Raw genomic sequence first — 23929 nt, 5'->3', positions numbered from 1 at the left:
TAATGTATGAAGTAAGCTTGAGGACGTTAGACACTAATAAAGTACAAAAATATCCTGAAGTTCAAAAGTATCCTAAAATTTAATAGTATCAATCATCAAATAAATTCTTTATCTACGGAGACATATGAAAGAAAGAATAATACCGACATACTCATGTTTTAAGTAGTTTGTTCAGTTAGACGCGTGAGTTTTGCTTCGAATTAAGCTGTCTCAATAAGAGGAAGAGCCCATGGGACACACTTTTCTCCATTCCAGTACTTCCTCATTTGTCTCGCGACACTGACCCAACATGTATCTAAATCTTCTTTAATTTGCGAAATGTATTTACGTCACTACCTCAATTGATGTATCACCGTTCCCATTGGTTCTGATGAAGATATTTTCAGTAGTACAATTATATCTCGACTCGAAATAGACTTTCGGAAGTAGAATTACAAGATCTCTCCGGTTTACATCCACAGTTGTTTCTCACACTACGTGGAACACAACATGCTCAGTGGCGTAGCTGTCTGTTGGTGAGTTTAGATAGAGATAAAAATCCGGTTTACGTCAGCAGAATAATGCAATAACAACGAGATTTTGTTTGTATTCAGACACATTTCTAACTACTGGTTGATACTACCTTGGTTCGTTTATGCAAATGGAGGATATGTACAAAACTGAAGGAGATGCCGCTGTAGTCAGTTCACTGGAGGAACATGTGGGTGGAGCAAAGTTCAAGTCCCCATCTGGCTGTCTAAGGTTTAGGTTTTCCGTGGTTTCCCTAAGTCGAATAAGGCATGAGTATCTAACACGTATGTTGCCGAGCCATCTTCTGCAAGAAAAACACGGGAACACGAAGGATATTATGGGCACTGGAGCAGGTTATTTAGATGAAATTTCAAATGAAGATGAAGAGATTATAAAGGCTGCACGAATACACATGACAGTTTCCGAAAACTGCAAAACAAATAAAGAACATGTAATTGAAATATTCATGGGATGCAAAACGACGTTTTACATGCAAATGATTAAAATTACAGGGCTATAGCGCACGCGTTGGCCAACAAGGTCCCACTGAAGCGCCATATTGGCTGATTACTGTTAAACCCCACTGGCTACAGCGATTCTTTAAAGAACCGAACGCCTATGTATGAAACAGCTTCAAACGTCTGGTTACGAATGTGTTACTGTGTTAAACATTTGACGTTCAGCTTGTGACCGAGAAAAAATTTAAAAGAAGTTTGAAGTCATGTTTAAAGTTTGTTGGCGGTCGCTCAGAGGTCTCATTATCAAACAATGGAGGAGTAAAATCTGCGTAATTTTCGCTCAGTCTGTTGACGCATCTCAATGATTATAGCGCTATATCTCCTGAACTATGTATCGTACAGTGATATAATTTTGCAGGTCCATTCAATGGTAGGGCCTATAAAATGGTTCAAATGGCTCTGAGCACTACGGGACTTAACATCTGAGGTCATCAGTCCCCTAGACTTAGAACTACTTAAACCTAACTAACCTAAGGACATCACACACATCCATGGCCGAGGTAGGATTCGAACCTGCGACCGTAGCAGTAGCGCGGTTCCGGACTGTAGCGCCTAGAACCGCTCGGCCACTCCGGCCGGCTCTAGACACAATCATCTAGGCTATGGCTAAGCGATTTCTCCTCAGTATCCTTTCTTTTTGGAGTGCTACACGAACAAAGTACGTGCGAGTGCTTCTGCGATGTTTAGAAAGGAGAAGAAGTGGAACTGTGTCTGGACAGCTCAGTCCGTGAGAGCACTGGTCGTGAAATGTAAACTTCCGGGTTCGAGTCCAGATCTGAGACTTAGTTATAATTTACCACGAAGTTTCAAGACAGCGCACATTCCACTGGAGTAGTAGGCTTTCTCCTGAAAGGGATCAGATGGTCAAAACTAATTACACAATGATTTAGAGAAGATGTCTGTATGGTGCAAAAAGTGCCAATTGACTCCAAATAACGAAAAATATGAAGTCAACTACATGAGTACTAAAAGAAATTCGCTAAATTTCGGTTACTCGATAAATCACACAAATCTAAAGGCTGTGTGATTTCAGCTAAATACTTAGGGATCACAATAAGGAATAACTTAACATTGGAACGATAACACAGATAATATTGTGGGGAAAGCAAAACAAAGACTGAGATTTATTTGGAAATTGAAATTTGTGACAAGTTCGTATGGGGCCAAACTGCTGAGGTCATCGGTTACACACTACTTAACCTAATCTAAGCTAACTTCCGCTAAGGACAACACACACACACACACACACACACACACACACACACACACACACACACACACACAAGCCCGAGGGAGGACTCGAACTAGCCGGCCGGAGTGGCGGTGCGGTTCTAGGCGCTACAGTCTGGAACCGAGCGACCGCTACGGTCGCAGGTTCGAATCCTGCCTCGGGCATGGATGTGTGTGATGTCCTTAGGTTAGTTAGGTTTAATTAGTACTAAGTTATAGGCGACTGATGACCACAGAAGTTAAGTCCCATAGTGCTCAGAGCAATTTCAACCATTTTTTGACTCGAACCTCCGACGGGGGGAGGGGTGGGGGGAGCCGCGGAGCTGAGATTTATCGGTGGGCAGAGCAAGTAGAAAGTGCAACAGGTCTACTACAGAGACTGCGTACACCAGTCTTTTCGGCGGTTCTCTATGCCGTATGGAATCCACACCAGATAAGATTGACGGGGAATATCGAAAAAGTTTAAAGAAGGGCAGCTCGTTTTGCATTATCACGAAATAGGGGAGAGAGTGCCACGGTCATGATACACGAATGGTAATCGTTGAAATAAAGGCGTTTTTCGTAGCGGTAAGATGTTCTTGTGATATTTCAAAACCCAATTTTCTCCTCCGATTGCGAAAATATTCTGTTGGCGCCCATCTACATAGGGAGAAATGATCATCGTGACAAAACAAGAGAAATCAGAGCTCGCCCAGAAAGATTTAAGTGCTCGTTTCTGCCGCGTGGCGTTCGACAATGGAACGGTAGAGAAAGAGCTTGAAGGGGGTTCGATGAACGCTCTGAAGGCACTCAATTGTGGATTGCGGAGTAGTCATGTAGATTTAGCTGAAGGGGATTTGCCTCTCTGTCTAATACAGCTCACACAAGTGAACTCCAACAGTGATTGGACACACAGCTGCAGAGTAAACACTGTGTTTTTATAAAATGAAAAAGATGTTACTTGCGAGTGAAGAGACAGAAAAAAAGAGTTGTGTGTGTGTGTGCGTTTCAACGCAGATGAGAACAGATATTTGGAAACTATGACAAGCTTCCAGTATATAGAAATGAAGATGAAAATGTAGAAAAATATTAATGATGATGGTACAAAGGTGCTGCAACATGTTTGGGATTGTGCAAAAAACAGTTGTACATAACAGGCGAAGCTGAAATCCAGTAATAGCCGAACAGCCTCCGAAATTTTGAATATCCTCCGTACAGGAGAGTTCTGAGTAAAGATGTTTCCCTGAAGTCCCCGGTGGGTGAGCTGGTACCGCGACGCTGGAGAAGGCAACTCGGCTGGGCTGGAGAAACTGCGGACGGAGCCGCAGACAGCCAAGGCCGCGCAGGCCTGCAGGCGAGCGGGTGTGCCGTTCCAGGAGGAGGCGGCAGCCGTTTCCAGCTCAAGGGCAGTCCAGCTCGCCTCAGCGCTCCAGTCCAGCCGCTGCCAACTGCCACGCATCCAGCGTGCGGCTGCAGCTGGGCTGGGGGGTGAGCGCTACAGGTGGACGGGCCCGTAACTTGCTTCACGAGGTGGTACGGCAGGGAGCACGGTCTTAAGCAGTCGGCACACGGACCGTGCATCCGAGCGTTGAGCGTTGAGCGTGCCGAGTTTCTGACGTCATAGCGTGGAATAGCACGCTCGGGAGTCTTTCCGAACGTGCAGAGCAATATCTGACATGTCAGATATTCTGAGCGTGCGTCTCAGCGTTGACCAATGAGATGGCACAACGCCACCTACGTCACACGCACGCCGTCTCCCTTCAGTACAGAGTTGTGAGGCGCCATATTGGCATTCATTTCAAGCCTATATGTATATATGCCGTTTCTGAGCACCAGCAAATTGAGAATCACTGGAAAGACCGTTGTTAACTGTGTGATTCGTTCCAATAAAATAATGAGAAACATCGTATTCGTGGCGAACGAATTATTGTAACTTGCGTATTATGAGAGTAGGCTATTTGAAGCCAGCGACACACTGAAGATCTACGCAAAACGCAATTAAACTTCAACTAGTAACGTATCTACGATTAAGGTATTTTACAGGTACTAACATGCTATGATTAGAGATTCGGAGTATGTTATTGCTGTAGCGTAGTGACCCCTATAGTTTAGTTTAATGGGGCGGTGGTTCGCGTCTTGCCACTTCCAATTTTTTTTTCCCAACATTCGCGTTTTTATTGGGTTCTGATACTTTATTATTAGTTTAATATAAGTATATACTATAATATTTAATGTTATGTAAATATAAGTTCACCTTTTCTTGAGGGGTGACTTTGTTCGATTGACTTAATCTACAGGACAGCTTGCGCTACTTGTATAAAGATATTTTGCTCCTTTTTCTTTTACGCTTCGTAATTCACATGTTGCAAAGATTCTGCTACTGGGTAGGAACACTGATCAAGTAAGACTCACCTTGGAGTTTTACTAAAATGTGGGAATGGTGAAATAATGTTTATCTTATGCGGAGAAGTATTCCAAATTTGTACCGCACTGTTTATAATGGAACTTTTATAAACCTGTGCCCTTATTGATTGGACATCGTGCTTTCCTTTTCGTGGACGATGGAGGAAATGTGCGTTTTAACAGAGCTGACGTGGGAATCTTACGCGCGCCCGTTGAGTAAACAATGAGATTTACGGACTAGAAACATCCCTCAACTGCCGCTGGAGTGCGTTGCGATCGCGTATACCACGTTGGGGCCCACGTACCGTAGGCACGAGTCGCATCGTTCCTGAGCGTTCAGCAGCACGTTGAACTTGGCACGCTCAACGTTAACGTTCGACAGCACGGCCCGTGTGCCGACGGCTTTGGCGCTGGTCTCGTTCTCCTTCACTATTCAGAACCCTGTATTCGGCATACAGCATAATAGATGTGACTCCCAGTAAAGATTTTCTTTTACGTCGTCGATGTGCTTCTGTTTTGTGGCTGTAAAAGAAAGGGACTGATGCTGTAACAAAGTAAATAGGCATGCGCCAAAGATGAACGACTAAAAGCTGTGAAGTGTGAAGCCTTGTCATTCGAAAGCAGCACCTCCGGTGTCTATAGACAAATCACTGTGGCCGTGACCTGCATTTGTATAAGAGCTGTTGTTTTCTTTTGCCGGAAAAATGATAAATGTAATAACAGAGCAACGAATTGTAGTGAATTTTCAAACGAAACTTGGAAAAACTGCTGTGCAAACCTTCTTTTTCTACAAGAAGTATATGGCAAGGACTGTTTATCAGTATTTTAAACATAGCTGCACAACAGGAACTGTTCCACGTATTAAAAATTATTAACAGCCGACCAGTTGCAATGGATAAAGAATTCTTTACCTAGGTTTCAACAAATTTAAATTTGTCTTCTTCAGAAGGTGGCAGTTTTACATTAGTAAACGGCGATGATACATCAGTCCATACTAATGTAAAATTGCCACCTTCTGAAGAAGACAAATTTAAATTTGTTGAAACCTAGGTAAAGAAATCTTTATCCATTGCAACTAGTCGGCTGTTAATAATTTTGACTGTTTATCAGGTACGCGAGTTTTTGAGTGGTTAAAGCGTTTCGCAGCCGGTAGAGATGATGTTGAAAACGACTCGTGACCTTCAACATCAAAAACGGATGAAAATATCGAACAAATAGGTGGTTTGATTCTACCTGATAGTCGGTTGAGTATTCAAAAATGCTTCAAATGGCTATAAACACTATGGGACTTAACATCTTAGCTCATCAGTCCCCTAGACTTAGAACTACTTAAACCTAACTAACCTAAGGACACCACACACATCCATGCCCGAGGCAGGATTCGAGCCTGCGACCGTAGTGGTCGCGCGGTTCCAAACTGTAGCGCGTAGAACCACTCGGCCACAGAGGCCGGTGGTTGAGTATTCGATCGATTGCTGAAACTGTAGGAGTCGCAAAGAACGCGGAAAACAGACTTTACGTAACCAATTTAATAGAAGAAAAGAGTGTGCGAAATTTGTGCCGAAAATTCTCACGGTCGAAGAAAAAGAAGCTCAGATTTTGAATACCACAACAAATGATCTTAATTTCTTGGAAAGGGTGATCACATATGACGAATCTTGGTTTTTCACTTATGATCCAGAAACTAAGCGCCAGTCCATGCGCTGGAACGGTCCAAATTCACCGACAGAGAAAAAAAGCTCAGTCGGCCGGTGTGGCCGAGCTGTTCTAGGCGCTTCAGTCTGGAACCCCGCGACTGCTACGGTCGCAGGTTCGAATCCTGCCTCGGGCATGGATGTGTGTGATGTCCTTAGGTCAGTTAGGTTTAAGTAGTTCTAAGTTCTAGGGGACTGATAACCTCAAATGTTAAGTCCCATAGTGCTCAGAGCCATTTGAGCCAAAAAAAGCTCGAATGATCAAATGAAGATTAAAAGCGATGATTATTGTTTTTTTTGTCGATATTCATGGAGTTGTGTATCTTCACTGGGTTCCTGAAGGTCAAAATATTAATCAACATTACTACCTTGAGGTTCTTGCTCAACGCCGTGAGAAATTAAGAAAAATTGACCCGAATGGTGGAAATACAAGTCATGGGTTCTGCACCAAGACAGCGCACAGGCTCGTACCGCGTTGTCGGTTAAGAGATTTCTAGCGAAATACAGCGTCCAAGTTTTAGATCACCCACACTGTTCGCCTGTCCTATCTCACCATGTGGCTTTAATCTATTCCCGAAGGTCAAATCTACAATAAAAGGAACAATATTTGGGTCCGTTGAAGCAGTGAAAGAAAAAGCGGCTCGCGTCGTCATGGACCTCACAGAGGAAGACTTCCAGCACATTTTCAATCAATGGAAAATTAGCCTGAGAGCTATAGGGATAGACGAGGGGAGTATGTTCACGATGACAATAACTAAATATCTATGTTTTTGAAATAACATGTTTTACAACGATAGTCCCATTATTTTATAGCCATACATCGTATATATATATATATATATATATATATATATATATATATATATATATATATATATATAAATTGCTATATCAAGAAGAAATGCAGATGATAAACGGGTATTCATTGGACAAATATATTATACTAGAACCGACATGTGATTACATTTTCACGCAATTTGGGTGCATAGGTCCTGAGAAATCAGTACCCAGAACAACCATCTCTGGTCACAATAACGACCTTGATACGCCTGGGCATTGAGTCAAACATAGTTTGGATGGCGTGTACAGGTACAGCTGCCCATGCAGCTTCAACACGATACCACAGTTCATCAAGACTAGTGACTAGGGTATTGTGACGAGCCAGTTGCTCGGCCACCATTGACCAGACGTTTTTAATTGGTGAGAGATCTGGAGAATGTGCTGGCCAGAGCAGCAGTCGAACATTTTCTCTATCCAGAAAGGCCCGTACAGGACCTGCAACATGCGGTCGTGCATTATCCTGCTGAAATGTAGGGTTTCGCAGGCATCGAATGAAGGGTAGAGCCACGGGTCGTAACACATCTGAAATGTAACGTCCACTGTTCAAAGTGCCGTCAATGCGAACAAGAGATGACCGAGATGTGTAACCAATGGCACCCCGTACCATCACGCTGGGTGATACGCCAGTATGGCGATGACGAATACGCGCTTCCAATGTGCGTTCACCGCGATGTCGCCAAACACGGATGCGACCATCATGATGCTGTAAACAGAACATGGATTCATCCGAAAAAATGACGTTTTGCCATTCGTGCACCCAGGTTCGTCATTGAGTACACCATCGCAGGCGCTCTTGTGTGTGATGCAGCGTCAAGGGTAACCGCTGCCATGGTCTCCGAGCAGATAGTCCATGCTGCTGCAAACGTCGTCGAACTGTTCGTGCAGATGGTTGTTGTCTTGCAAACGTCCCCATCCGTTGGCTCAGGGATCGAGACGTGGCTGCAGGATCCGTTACAGCCGTGCGGATAACATGCCTGTCATCTCGACTGCTAGTGATACAAGGCCGTTGGGACCCAGCACGGCGTTCCGTATTACCCTCTTGAACCCACCGATTCCATATTCTGCTAACAGTCATTGGATCTCGACCAACGCGAGCAGCAATGTCGCGATACGATAAACCGCAATCGCGATAGGCTACAATCCGACCTTTATCAAAGTCAGAAACTTGATGGTACGCATTTCTCCACCTTAGACGAGGTATCACAACAACGTTTCAGCAGGCAACGCCGGTCAACTGCTGTTTGTGTATGAGAAATCGGTTGGAAACCTTTCTCATGTCAGCACGTTGTAGGTGTCGCCACCAGCGCCAACCTTGTATGAATGCTCTGAAAAGCTAATCATTTGCATATCGCAGCATCTTCTTCCTGTCGGTTAAATTTCGCGTCTGTAGCACGTCATCCTCGTGGTGTAGCAATTTTAATGGCCAGTAGTGTAATACGCTAAGTTGTCACCGCTCAGACTTAGACATCTATCAAAGCGTTGTGCTAACTTTCCAATCCACTCGACATAAGAGGCAGCCTCCTACGCTTCCAGACAGTTTTCTACGCTAGACTGCTGCTCGTGACCTGTGCTAGCATGTTGTGTTCATAGGCAGCGACGCACCTGAGCAGAGGTGAAAATCAGAGGGGGCCAAGTCCGGGCTATGTGGTGGGTGACCGAACGCTTCCCACTGAAAACGCTGCAGGAGGGTCGTTATTGGTCCTGTAGTGTGCGGCCAAGAACTGCATGACAGTTACGTTATGTGGGGTTGCATGAAGTCAGAAGAGATCTCTCGCCAGGCACGCATCCTTGGCAGGAGACGCTATTGTTGTGGGTATCTTTACGCGCTCACTGTGCGCTCGGAACCGAGAAGTGCAAAGTGACTTTACCTACTGGCGTGCCAGAGAAACTGCCCAGCACATCTCGCAAAGCTTCATCGAATTTTCACAGTGTTTTCCATTTCCGGACCGATCGTTCCTTACTTTCCGAATAGCTCTCGCACAAAGGAATTTGTTATTTGGCTCGTTTCGAATATCTAACATCTTCACTTAAGCACAGGATGTGGTTTAATGGTTTACCGCTAGCGTGTCATTTTCCTAATATGAAGAGGTAATATAAGTTCACAGAAATCGGAAGATAAGCAACGAAACATCGCCGCAGGGAACAGCATGTACCACAAGCAGGAGTCTTTATACGCGGACATTGTCTCTGGTTCGTTAAATTTTCGTACAAGTATTCGTCCTTCACCTGTTGTCCTAGACCTTCGCAGAAACGGGAACGGGAAGATGTCCGCCGTCTCGGCTAATTTCACGGGCGGCCGAAAACAAAGAGGGAAAAGAAAACCAATCGTGAGGAGAGCGCTGTGTTAATTAAACTGCGATTCGAATAACGGCAGGGCTTTGAGGGGGTCGTTACAGGGGACTTCCACGGAATATTGCAGTCTCTGCAGTACCTCTGGCAATTCTGTCGTTTCGAGTCGAGATTGCGTTGGTAGCGTTCTGACGGAAGAAACGCACTGGCAGCGCAGGCGTCGAAAGTCATGATAAGATATCGAAACTTGGTAACATGGGGTACAGAAGAATACGGAGATGTGCTTCCAATTCGACGTAGATAAATGCTTTGCCAGGTAGGTTTACATGAACTATACAGCTATGTTTGTAAAAGGACAGGTGATTTCCCATCTGTGAATGCTTTATCAACTATTGAAAATGAGATAACTCAGAAGTAAAAATTATTACAACTTTTTATATTTGTATTGTGATAAAGAACGAGAAAGAAAGAGGAAGGAGGGTTAGTGATTTACCTCCCGTCGTCCTTGAGATCGTTAGTGGCTAGGCACGGACACCGTTCAAGACGGATTCATTAGGGCAGGAATTCGAATGTCAACATATTGAACAAACCTTTTTTTGCAATCGCCTGAAATGAGGGCGGGTATAATTGCCATGGATAACATAAATTTATTTACTAGGCTGGGAACCCATAACTTTACCTTTCGCAAGCAGTATTCTTACAAGAGCGGAAGGCAAGGTCTCGCGTTCAAGCCCTGCAATGGCATGCAGTTTTAATCAACCAGGAAATTTCAAAACAGCGCGCACACAGCCACAGAAAGAAAGTTTCATTCTGGACAGCTAAATCTAGATGATCGGACGGAAATACAAACCAACTCCTCCAGAATACGAGTCCACTGTTTTCAAAGCTGATCGAAGGTTATACTTCCTATTTTTTAAAGCAGTGAAATATAGAAGGTCTATTCTCTTCTGTAGTAAACGCGCCGTTTCTACGTACGAACTAATTAAGTTGGAAACCCGATATCTTTATATTTTAGGATCAGGCGCACGTGTGTAATCACCAGGGAAGTTTCAAATCAGCGCACGCTCCGCTGCTGGTTGAAAATTTTCCTGTACACAATTCTATATGCTGCGGCTACTTCAAGTATCCAAGGAACGCAAGAGAACTTCAGTGAAGTTTGGAAAGTGGAGTAGAGGTAGTGACGAAAGCAGAGCTGTGAGGGCGAATTGTGGGTTATGCCTGGATAGCTGTGTCGGTAGAGCATTTACCCGCGAAAGGAAAAGCTTCTGGGTTCGAGTCCCGGTTTGGTACACAGTTTTCGTCTGCCAAAGTGTTTCAATTTATTAATTGTTTAATATGTTCTGATGTCCATCACGTGTTCCGCTTTACTTCAGACTGATGTTGGATTGATATGTACGTCTTGTTACGGAGCAGGACGCACGGTCAATTTTTAAAGATCATATTTTTTTCTAGGGGGAGTGGGGATGTTCGTTGCGTTGTCCTTCCTTGCCTCTTGCTTGGTACGACCTTGAGTAGTAACTAAGTGTCCATGTCCAGTTTCCTTTTAGCACACAGCAAGAAACCGCGGAGTTGCACAGACTGCCTAAACCTGCTACTCTCATCTTGATATTACAAGTTGAACGGAACCCTTAGGCAAGACTATATCCGTGCGTGGACGGTCAGGTGACGTTGTTACCGAGAGAAGACAAAGCGTCTACTCACACGTGTGCCTTCAAGCGGTAAGGACGTTCGCAGATGTGCGTTTCACAACTGCCGCGGCTTGCTGACAAAGTGATTTAAAGAAAAAAAGTAAATTCGTATGTCGTGCGTGGCTGCCAGTCCCTGAAGAGCGATTTTCAGCCGCCTCTTTGCAAGTTCTTTCAACTGGACGCAACTTCGCCTACTTAAACTACCCCAGTAATTCTACCAGGGAAAGGCAACCTACAGTTCAGCGTGGAATCAGAACCACGTGTTGTTCCCGGTCTTTCTTAACGCCACTGAGAGGTGAAGGCCAGAGGAAAAGTAGGCTGAAAAAATCCTGGGTCTAACTGGGATTCGATCCCGCGCCCTTACGGTTTCCAGGCTCCCAATCACGAAGACAGAATATGCCAACGTGGTGCAAAGCGTACGTGAGTGTGTCAATTGACAATATAAACTGAAGTATTGTTTATTCTACATCAGACGTAAAGACTGTCACAGCGGGAATAAACGCGATACAGCATTAAACGAGTTTAGGCCGCAAACAACAGTGTATGAAATTCAACGGAAAATAGTACAGTATATTCACGGTAATACCGAGAAATGGGTGCATTTGAATCTCAGAGAGAGTGGCGCTGGCGGTGAGGACGTGTACACACAAAAAGTTCAGTTTTCTGACAGAATTCGATTCACCGGTGGCGTGGAAACTTCTAGCAGTCGATAACTCCTCGGAGAAAGTAATTTGTTCTCTCATCACAGTTTCCTGGTTTGTCAATTACTGTTGCACCATGTCTAGTATCAACCGATAATTATACTCGCTCATTCTCAGTTAATTTCGAAATGAGTATTAGTCACTTAAAACAAGTGATTTTCGAAGAAATATTCTGCTCATCTAGTTTTTCCACCGGTGATGACTGCTTTCTTATTTTCGTGTTGTTCAGTGTCATGCACAGAATGCAGCAGCCGCAGAGAAAGCAAGCATCGCTTATTTCCTTTTAACTCTCCACACCATCACAGACTGCTCCCTGTGCATGCAGTACCGAAGTCCTCTCTGTGGCACGTCTAAACACAACCGACACTTCCCCGTAGCTTTAGCGCTAGCAGCCGGCCGCGGTGGCCGTGCGGTTCTGGCGCTGCAGTCCGGAACCGCGGGACTGCTACGGTCGCAGGTTCGAATCCTGCCTCGGGCATGGGTGTGTGTGATGTCCTTAGGTTAGTTAGGTTTCAGTAGTTCTAAGTTCTAGGGGACTTATGACCTAAGATGTTGAGTCCCATAGTGCTCAGAGCCATTTAGCGCTAGCATTGTTGCTCGCTTTAAGAAACGTATGAGTACTATAGCGACCGAACGGGTACTCGAACTTGGGGAATTTGCCTTCGACGGGCAAGTGCTTTACTAACTGAGCTAAAAAGCACGACTCATCACTCTAAACTGAGCGAGGTGGCACAGTGGTTAGCACACTGGACTCGCATTCGGGAGGACGACGGTTCAATCCCGCGTCCGGCCATCCTGATTTAGGTTTTCCAAGATTTCCCTAAAAAGCTCCATGCAAATGCCGGGATGGTTCCTTTGAAAGGGGACGGCCGACTTCCTTCCCCATCCTTCCCTAATCCGATGAGACCGATGACCTCGCTGTCTAGTCTCCTTCCCCAAAACAACCCAACCCCTCATCACTCTAACTCACAGCTTTCCTTCCGCCCGTACCTCATCTTCTACCTTCAAAACTTCACAGAATTTTGCATAACTTGCGGCACTATCACTCCAGTAGGAAAAGACGTTGTGGGTGTATGGCATAGCCAAAGCCTGAGAGATTGTTTCCAGGACGAATTTTCACTCTGCGTCGGAGTGTGCGCTGATCTGAAACTTCCTGGCAGATTAAAACTTTGTGTTGGACCGGGAGTCGAACGTAGGACCTCTACCTTTGACGGGCAAGTGCTTTACCGACTGAGCTGTCCAATCACGACTCACGAACCCCCACCTCACAGCTTTACTTATGCCAGTGCCTCATTTCCTACCGTCCAAACTGCACATAAACTCTCCTGCATACCATACTTTCTTCCAGGAGTGCTAGCCCCGCAATAGATGCAGGAGAAATTCTGTGAAGTTTGGAAAGTAGGAAATGAGTTACTGGCGCAATCAAAGCTGTGAGGGCGGGCTGTAAGTCGTTCTCTGAAGGCAAACTTCGTTTGGAACATGATTTATTTGTTACACTTGGACTGGGAATTTTTCCCGCTGCCAAATACGAGATGCATTCAAGTTCTAAGGCCTCCGATTTATTTTCTAATCAACTACTCACCCGAAATCGATGAAACTGGTGTTACTTCTCGACGTAATTACCCTGCAGACGTACACATTTTTCAAAACGCTGACGCCATGATTCCATGGCAGCGGCGAAAGCTTCTTTAGGAGTCTGTTTTGACCACTGGAAAATCTCTGAGACTATAGCAGCACGGCTGGTGAATGTGCGGCCACGGAGAGTGTCTTTCATTGTTGGAAAAAGCCAAAAGTCACTAGGAGCCAGGTCAGGTGAGTAGGGAGCACGAGGAATCACTTCAAAGTTGTTGTCACGAATAAACTGTTGCGTAACGTTAGCTCGATGTGGGGGTGCGTTGTCTTCGTGAAACAGCACACGTGCAGCCCTTCCCGGACGTTTTTGTTGCAGTGCAGGAAGGAATTTGTTCTTCAAAACATTTTCGTAGGATGCACCTGTTACCGTAGTGCCCTTTGGAACGCAATGGGTAAGGATTACGCCCTCGCTGTGCCAGAACATGGACACCATAATTTTTTCAGCACTGGCGGTTACCCGAAATTTTTTTGATGGCGGTGAATCTGTGTGCTTCCATTGAGCTGACTGGTGCTTTGTTTCCGGATTGAAAAATGGCATCCACGTCTCATCCATTGTCACAACCGACGAAAAGAAAGTCCCATTCATGCTGTCGTTGCGCGTCAACATTGCTTGGCAACATGCCACACGGGCAGCCGTGGTCGTCCGTCAGCATTCGTGGCACCCACCTGGATGACACTTTTCGCATTTTCAGGTCGTCATGCAGGATTGTGTGCACAGAACCCACAGAAATGCCAACTCTGGAGGCGATCTGTTCAATAGTCATTCGGCGATCCCCCAAAACAATTCTCTCCACTTTCTCGATCATGTCGTCAGACCGGCTTGTTTCGGTTTGTTGTCACACGATGTTCTGCCTTCATTAAACTGTCGCACCCACGAACGCACTTTCGACACATCCATAACTCCATCACCACATGTCTCCTTCAACTGTCGATGAATTTCAATTGGTTTCACACCACGCAAATTCAGAAAACGAATGATTGCACGCTGTTCATGTAAGGGAAACGTCGCCATTTTAAGTATTTAAAACAATTCTCATTCTCGCCACTGGCGGTAAAATTCCATCTGCCGTACGGTGCTGCCATCTCTGGGACGTATTGACAATGAACGCGGCCTCATTTTAAAACAATGCGCATGTTTCTATCTCTTTCCAGTCCGGAGAAAAATAATCGGAGGTTTTAGAACTTGAATGCACCTCGTATTACAGCTATCTTGACTGGTTGGCACTTCGTGTGTCATACCCTACAGACTGCACATCCTGATCTTTTACACGTCACTACCCACCTTGGAAATAATCACTGGTATCCAACGAAGCGTTTGCGAATGAGATACAAACCTACTTTTCATAGCTTCATCCGCACTATAATGTGCACACCTTAACCCACGACCAAACCTCTTCCGTGTCCACCCCTTTCGCCACGCCCAATTGCCCCCCCCCCCTCCCCCCACCTCTCCCTCACTTCTCTTTCTATCAATTACAGAAGTCATTAGCGATTTTAACGATCTGTATTACTATTCGTTCCCTACAATATACATTTGGTCTGTGAGAGAGTCCAATGAATCAGTCGGCAATAAGAATGCTACGCGTATCCAAGAACTCAACTAATTAAGAAATGTAAGTGTTATTTTGTTTCGTTTTGAGAGAAGATTCCTCTAATTTCAAAAACTTTAAATCACGTTAAGGACACCTGTCAGCACTGGTGCAAACTTATCCGTGCCGATGATGGAGGTACTTTTCAGCAACATACAGAGTTAGAAAAATAGCGGTAAGTTACGGGGAAAGACGAGTAATATATTACATGTACAAGAAACAAGAGGAAACAGTAAGACTGGAAGACTAAGAACAAAGTGCTCGGATTAAAAAGTGTGTAAGACAGGGAGTGATGTAGTCTTTCGCCCCTACTGTTCAATCAGTACACTAAAGAAGCAAGAAAGTTTCGAGAGTAGGATTAAAACTTAAAGTGAAAAGGTATTAACGATAAGATTCCCTGACGAGATAGCTATCCTCAGTTAAATTGAAGAAGAATTAAGGGACTTGTTGAATAAAATGAACAGTGTAATGAGTACAGAATGTGAACTGACGGTAAATCGAAGAAACACGGCCGGCCGAGGTGGCCGAGCGGTTCTAGGCGCTTCAGTCTGGAACCGCGCGACCGCTACGGTCGCAGGTTCGAACCCTGTCTCAGGTGTGGATGTGTGTAATGTCCTTAGGTTAGATAGGTTTCAGTAGTTCTAGGTTCTAGGGGACTGATGACCTCAGATGTTAAGTCCCATAGTGCTCAGAGACATTTTTTGGAGAAAGACGAAGGTAATGAGCAATTGCAGAAACGAGAACAGCGAGAAACTTTACATCATAATTGGTGATCACGACTTAGATGTAATTACGGAATTCTGCTGCCCATGCAGCAAAATGACGTATGACGGATAGAACAATGGCGACATAAAAAAGCAGACTAGCGCTGGCAAAAAGGGCATTCCTCGCCATGAGAATCCTACTAGTATGAAACATAGGCCTTAACTTGAGGAAGAATTTCTGAGAATGTGCTTTTGGACCAAAGCATAGACATAGACTGTGGGTAAACCGGAAAAAAAGAGAATCGAAGCATTTGAGATGTGATGCTACAGATGAAAACTGAACATTATGTGGAATGTTAAAATAAGGAAAGGAGAAGGTTCTCTGTAGAATAGGCGATGAAAGGAATATGTGGAAAACACCGACAAGAAGAAGCGATAGGATGGATGTCTGTTAAGACATCAGGGAAGAACTTCCTTTGTAGCAGAGGGAAAAACTGCAGAGGAAGACAGAGACTGGAATACATACAGCAAATAATTGAGGACGTAGATTGCAAGGGCTTCTTTCAGATGAAAAGGAATTCTTGGTGGCCGCATCAGACCAGCCAGAAGACTGACGACTGAGAAAAATAAACAAATAAAACAGCATAATTCTGTGATAATCTTATCAACTTTCAGGAATGATGAAGAAGGTCAAATGTATAAGACTGAGGTAAGGGATCCTGGTCCGGAAACGACCGAGTCGAAAGTTATAAGCGAAAATCGTTTTGATACCCCCCATAATGGACGTCTTCTACTGAAAACTCATTGCTTTCCACATTTTCGGACCGGGGGGGGGGGGGGGGGGGGTAGATGGACAGGAGGTAATACAGACCAAAAAAACAAAGAACTGCATACCTTATGAGCAATGAGCACTTGTTCAGTAAGAGAGATGTGTTTCACAGCTGCAAAGATGAACAAGTGCTTTTAGCTGTTAAGGTGTCCAGTTTAGAACCCAAGTTTACTATAGACAGTTTTTTTCTTTTTTTGGTCAACGCTGCTACCTGTGCAAGTTGCCTATGCTACAGTCTTAGCGACAATAGTGCTGTTGTATGAGGGTTGGAACTTTAATAGTGGCAACTAGTTATTTACAGCTGGTACAAAATAAATACGTGTTTCAAACTTTTACTGACCTTCAATGTAGTCACCAGCATGCTGTTCATTTTTGGAACACAACTTACGACCGACTTAGAGACAGAAGTGATGACACTTTCTCAGGACCTGACCATCATTTTGCAGGACAATGCTCAAATACGTACAGTGCAAGCTGTTACTGATTTGTTTGGCTGATGGGGCTGCTAAGTGCTATACCACCTACTGCACTCCCCTTACTTAAGCCCTCGTGAGTTCAACTCGATTTCGAAACTGAAGGAAAAACTTCACGGCATTCTATTCAGAACTGCTACAAATTCGTCGGGCAATAGACCGCACCGCTCGAACTGTCAACACAACTGGCACTGCTAAGAGTATCCTACGACTTCCACATCGCTGGCAACGGGTTATACACAATGCTGGTGACTACTTTGAAGGTCAGTAAAACTTTGAAACACATATCTACTTTGTACGAGCTGTAAATAAATAGTTGCCACTATTAAAGTTCCAATCCACGTATGTATTCCAGTGTCACAGGTGTCAGAACGATTTTTACTAATAATTTTTGGCTCCGTTTTCAGACCAAGGTTCAGTACCTCAAATTGATGCACGTACTCTTCTCCATCATCCCTGAAAGTTTTTAATAACATCGCGGAATTAACTTGTATATGGAACAACAATGAAAAGTCTAGAGTGGCAGAAGAACGTGTTATTAAAAAGAAGATAGGTAGAGCACTTGCCCACGAGAGTCAAAGATCTCAGGTTCGAGTTGCGGTCCGGCACACAGATTTAACGTAGCAGAAAGTTACAAATCAGGGAAGTGTGTGCGGTGATACGCCAGGGTAAGAACCATGGATGAAGGGTATCAAACGGATGCCATATTCCTTGACTTCCAGCGTTTGGCTCGGTGCCCCACTTCAGACTCCTAACTAAGGTACGAGCTTATGGGATTGGTTCCCAAGTATGTGAGTGGCTCGAAGACTTCTTAAGTAATAGAACCCAGTACGTTGTCCTCGATGGTGAGTGTTCATCGCAGGTGAGGGTATCATCTGGAGTGCCCCAGGGAAGTGTGGTAGGTCCGCTGTTGTTTTCTATCTACATAAATGATCTTTTGGATAGGGTGGATAGCAATGTGCGGCTGTTTGCTGATGATGCTGTAGTGTACGGGAAGGTGTCGTCGTTGAGTGACTGTAGGAGGATACGTGATGACTTGGACAGGATTTGTGATTGGTGGAAAGAATGGCAGCTAACTCTAAATATAGATAAATCTAAATTAATGCAGATGAATAGGAAAAAAGAATCCTGTAATGTCTGAATACTCCATTAGTAGTGTAGCGCTTGACACAGTCACGTCGATTAAATATTTGGGCGTAACATTGCAGAGCGATATGAAGTGGGACAAGGATGTAACGGCAGTTGTGGGGGAAGGCGGATAGTCGTATTCGGTTCATTGGTAGAATTTTGGGAAGATGTAGCTCTTCTGTAAAGGAGACCGCTTATAGAACGCTGGTACGACCTATTCTTGAGTACTGCTCGAGCGTTTGGGATCCCTATCAGGTCGGTTTGAGGGAGGACATAGAAGCAATTCAGAGGCGCGCTGCTAGATTTGTTACTAGTAGGTTTGATCATCACGCGAGTGTTACGGAAATGCTTCAGGAACTCGGGTGGGAGTCTCTAGAGGAAAGGAGGCGTTCTTTTCGTGAATCGCTACTGAGGAAATTTAGAGAACCAGCATTTGAGGCTGACTGCAGTACAATTTTGCTGCCGCCAACTTACATCTACATCTACATCTACATGATTACTCTGCAATTCACATTTAAGTGCTTGGCAGACGGTTCATCGAACCACAATCATACTATTTCTCTACCATTCCACTCCCGAACAGTGCGCGGGAAAAACGAACACCTAAACCTTTCTGTTCGAGCTCTGATTTCTCTTATTTTATTTTGATGATCATTCCTACCTATGTAGGCTAGGCTCAACAAAATATTTTCGCATTCGGTAGAGAAAGCTGGTGACTGAAATTTCGTAAATAGATTTCGCCGCGACGAAAAACGTCTTTGCTTTAATGACTTCCATCCCAACTCGCTTATCTCTCCCCTATTACGTGATAATACAAAACGAGCTGCCCTTTTTTGTACCCTTTCGATGTCCTCCGTCACCCTACCTGGTAAGGATCCCACACCGCGCAGGAATATTCTAACAGAGGACGAACGAGTGTAGCGTAAGCTGTCTCTTTAGTGGACTTGTTGCATCTTCTAAGTGTCCTGCCAATGAAACGCAACCTTTGGCTCGCCTTCCCCACAATATTATCTATGTGGTCTTTCCAACTTAAGTTGTTCGTAATTTTAACACCCAGGTACTTAGTTGAATTGACAGCCTTGAGAATTGTGCTATTTATCGAGTAATCGAATTCCAACGGATTTCTTTTGGAACGTGTGGATCACCTCACACTTTTCGTTATTTAGCGTCAACTGCCACCTGCCACACCGTACAGCAATCTTTTGTAAATCGCTTTGCAACTGATACTAGTCTTCGGATGACCTTACTAGACGGTAAATTACAGCATCATCTGCGAACAACCTAAGAGAACTGCTCAGATTGTCACTCAGGTCATTTATATAGATCAGGAACAGCAGAGGTCCCAGGACGCTTCCCTGGGGAACACCCGATATCACTTCAGTTTTACTCGATTATTTGCCGTCTATTACTACGAACTGCGACCTCCCTGACAGGAAATCACGAAACCAGTCGCACAACTGAGACGATACCCCATAGGCCCGCAGCTTGATTAGGAGTCGCTTGTGAGGAACGGTGTCAAAAGCGTTTCGGAAATCTAGAAATACGGAATGAACTTGAGATCCCCTGTCGATAGTGGCCATTACTTCGTGCGAATAAAGAGCTGGCTGCGTTGCACAAGAACGATGTTTTCTGAAACCATGCTGGTTACGTATCAATAGATCGTTCCCTTCGAGGCGATTCACAATGTTTGAATACAGTATATGTTCCAAAACCCTACTGCAAACCGACGTCAATGATATAGGTCTGTAGTTCGATGGATTACTCTTACTACCCTTCTTAAACACTGGTGCGACCTGCGCAATTTTCCAATCCGTAGGTACAGATCTATCGGTGAGCGAGCGGTTGTATATGATTGCTAAGTAGGGAGCTATTGTATCAGCGTAATCTGAAAGGAACCTAATCGGTATACAATCTGGGCCTGAAGACTTGCCCGTATCAAGCGATTTGAGTTGCTTCGCAACCCCTAAGGTATCTACTTCTAAGAAACTCATGCTAGCAGCTGTTCGTGTTCTAAATTCTGGAATATTCCATTCGTCTTCTCTGGTGAAGGAATTTCGGAAAACTTCGTTCAATAACTCCGCTTTAGCGGCACGGTCGTCGGTAACAGTACCATCGGCACTGCGCAGCGAAGGTATTGACTGCGTCTTGTCGCTTGTGTACTTTACATAAGACCGGAATTTCTTCGGATTTTCTACCAAATTTCGAGACAATGTTTCGTTGTGGAACCTATTAAAGGCATCTCGCATTGAAGTCCGTGCCAAATTTCGTTCGTCTGTAAATTTTAGCTAATCTTCGGGATTTCGCGTTCTTCTGAACTTCGCATGCTTTTTCCGTTGCCTCTGCAACAGCGTTCGGACCTGTTTTGTGTACCATGGTGGATCAGTTCCATCTCTTACCAATTTATGAGGTATGAATCTCTCAATTGCTGTTGCTACTGTATCTTTGAATTTGAGCCACATCTCGTCTACATTTGCATAGTCAGTTCGGAAGGAATGGAGATTGTCTCTTAGGAAGGCTTCGAGTGACACTTTATCCGCTTTATTAAATAAAATTATTTTGCGTTTGTTTCTGGTGGATTTGGAAGAAACGGTATTGAGCCTAGCTCCAACGACCTTGTGATCACTATTCCCTGTATCAGTCATGATGCTGTCTATTAGCTCTGTATTGTTTGCGGCTAAGAGGTCAAGTGTGTTTTCGCAACCATTTACAATTCGCGTGGGTTCGTGGACTAACTGTTCGAAATAATTTTCTGAGAAAGCATTTAGGACGATCTCAGAAGATGTTTTCTGCCTACCACCGGTTTTGAACAAGTATTTTTGCCAACGTATCGAGGGAAGGTTGAAGTCCCCACCAACTATAACCGTATGAGTGGGGTATTTATTTGTTACGAGATTGAAATTTTCTCTGAACTGTTCAGCAACTATATCGTCGGAGTCTGGGGGTCGGCAGAAGGAGCCAATTATTAACTTGGTTCGGCTGTTAAGTATAACCTCCACCCATACCAATTGGCACAGAGTATTCGCGGAAAGACCACAAAGATAAGAGAGATTAGGGCTCGTACAGAGGCAGTCATTTGTCCCTCGTTCTGTTCAAATGGCTCTGAGCACTATGGGACTTAACATCAATGGTCATCAGTCCCCTAGAACTTAGAACTACTTAAAACTAACTAACCTAAGGACAGCACACAACACCCAGCCATCACGAGGCAGAGAAAATCCCTGACCCCGCCGGGAATCGAACCCGGGAACCCGGGCGTGGGAAGCGAGAGCGCTACCGCACGACCACGAGATGCGGGCCTCGTTCTGTTTGGGAGTGGAACAGGCAGAGAAGATGGTAGTTGTGGTACGAGGTACCCTCCACCACGCACCGTATGGTGGATTGCGGAGTACGTGTGTAGATGTAGATGTAGAAAGCTGGTGCTGAGCTGTGAAGCAGTGGCCGGCAGCTCCACATACCTGGGCGGCGGCGGCAGGTCGGGTATGCTCTGCACGGTGAGCAGCATGTCGGTGAGCAGGGCGTCCAAGGCGCGGTGCTGCTCCTCTGCCGACGGGCACGACGAGGTGGCGGTGGCGGGCGCCGACGACGACGCCGTCTTGGACAGCCCGTTGCCCGCCGACGAGATGCCCGAGTCCATGGAGACGGTGTGCGGGCTGGCCACCGCCTCCACCTCCTCGACCGTCAGCGCGTGCGCCACCTGGTGCTGGTGCGGGTGCGAGTGGGCGTGCTGGTGCAGGTGGTGCGCCGGCGGCGGGCCCGTCTGGTGCACGTGCACCTGCTGCAGCTGCTGTTGCTGCTGCAGCTGCTGTTGCTGCTGCAGCTGCAGCTGCTGCTGCTGCTGCTGCTCCTTCTTGCTGATGGTCGCGTACAGCGACCCGTCCAGCGGTCCGTACGTGTGGTTCACACCTGTAGAAACAATAAAAACGTACGTCAGTTCTCTGGCAGAGGGCAAGCGAGCTGTATCTGAACCTCCTCGCAACAGACGATCGATTGCACTCACAAACGCAACTACATTTATGCGTTATTTGCAGCCTCGGGAACCTGAACTCATATGAGGACATAATTGAACAAGGCATGGCTCTGTGACCAAAATGGTACTGAAACAGAGGACGACAGACAAAAGGCCGAAATACTAAATGTCTATTTCCAAAGCTGTTTCACAGAAGAAGACTGCACTGTAGTTCCTTCTCTAGACTGCCGCACAGATGACAAAATGGTAGATATCGAAATAGACGACAGAGGGATAGAGAAACGATTAAAATCGCTCAAAAGAGGAAAGGCCGCTGGACCTGATGGGATACCAGTTCGATTTTACACAGAGTATGCGAAGGAACTTGCCCCCCCTTCTTGCAGCGGTGTACCGTAGGTCACTAGAAGAGCGTTGCGTTCCAAAGGATTGGAAAAGGGCACAGGTCATCCCCGTTTTCAAGAAGGGGCGTCGAACAGCTCTGCAGAACTATAGACCTATGTCTCTAACGTCGATCAGTTGTAGAATTTTGGAACACATATTATGTTCGAGTGTAATGACTTTTCTGGAGATTAGAAAACTACTCTGTAGGAATCAGCATGGGTTTCTAAAAAGACGATCGTGTGAAAACCAGCTCGCGCTATTCCCCGACGAGACTCAGAGGTCTATAGACATGGGTTTCCAGGTAGATGCCGTGTTTCTTGACTTCCGCAAGGCGTTCGATACAGTTCCCCACAGTCGTTTAATGGACAAAGTAAGAGCATATGGACTATCAGACCAATTGTGTGATTGGATTGAAGAGTTCCTAGGTAACAGAACGCAGCATGTCATTCTCAATGGAGACAAGTCTTCCGAAGTAAGAGTGATTTCAGGTGTGCCGCAGGGGAGTGTCGTAGGACCGTTGCTATTCACAATATACGTAAATGACCTTGTGGATGACATCGGAAGTTCACTGAGGCTTTTTGCGGATGATGTTGTGCCATATAGAGAGGTGGTAACAATGGAAAATTGTACTGAAATGCAGGAGGATCTGCTACGAATTGACGCATGGTGCAGGGAATAGCAATTGAATCTCAATGTAGACAAATGTAATGTGCTGCGAATGCATAGAAAGAAAGATCCCATATCATTTAGCTACAATATAGCAGGTCAGCAACTGGAAGCAGTTAATTCCATAAATTATCTGGGAGTACGCATTAGGTGTGATTTAAAATGGAATGATCATATGAAGTTGATCGTCGGTAAAGCAGATGCCAGACTGAGATTCATTGGTAGAATCCTAAGGAAATGAAATCCGAAAACAAAGCAGGAATGTTACAGTACTGCTCAGCAGTGTGGGATCCGTACCAGATAGGGTTGATAGAAGAGATAGAGAAGATCCAACGGAGAGGAGCCCGATTCGTTACAGGATCATTTAGCAATCGCGAAAGCGTTACGGAGATGATAGATAAACTCCAGTGGAAGACTCTGCAGGAGAGACGCTCAGTAGCTCGGTACGGGCTTTTGTTGAAGTTTCTAGAACATACCTTCACCGAGGAGTCAAGCAGTATATTGCTCCCTTCTACGTATATCTCGCGAAGAGACCATGAGGATAAAATCAGAGAGATTAGAGCCCACACAGAGGCATACCGACAATCCTTCTTTACACGAACAATACGAGACTGGAATAGAAGGGAGAACCGATAGAGGTACTCAAGGTACCCTCCGCCACACACCGTCAGGTTGCTTGCGGAGTATGGATGTAGATGTAGATGTAGA

At 45.1% G+C, this 23929-nt stretch overlaps 1 protein-coding gene across 1 annotated transcript in view; it reads right to left on the bottom strand.

Moving 5' to 3' along the window:
* Positions 1-23929, bottom strand: part of LOC124616737 (tensin) — a 517648-nt gene that overhangs the window by 153447 nt on the left and 340272 nt on the right. The window contains exon 7 of the mRNA XM_047145102.1: positions 21663-22110. Coding sequence (XP_047001058.1) covers positions 21663-22110 — 448 coding nt within the window. The remainder of the gene's footprint in view (positions 1-21662; positions 22111-23929) is intronic.

The sequence above is a fragment of the Schistocerca americana genome, chromosome 5 (genome assembly GCF_021461395.2).
Source record: "Schistocerca americana isolate TAMUIC-IGC-003095 chromosome 5, iqSchAmer2.1, whole genome shotgun sequence".
Lineage (NCBI taxonomy): Eukaryota > Metazoa > Arthropoda > Insecta > Orthoptera > Acrididae > Schistocerca > Schistocerca americana.
The sequence above is the reverse complement of the archived record's forward strand: the minus strand, read 5'-3'. Positions and strand labels throughout refer to the sequence as shown.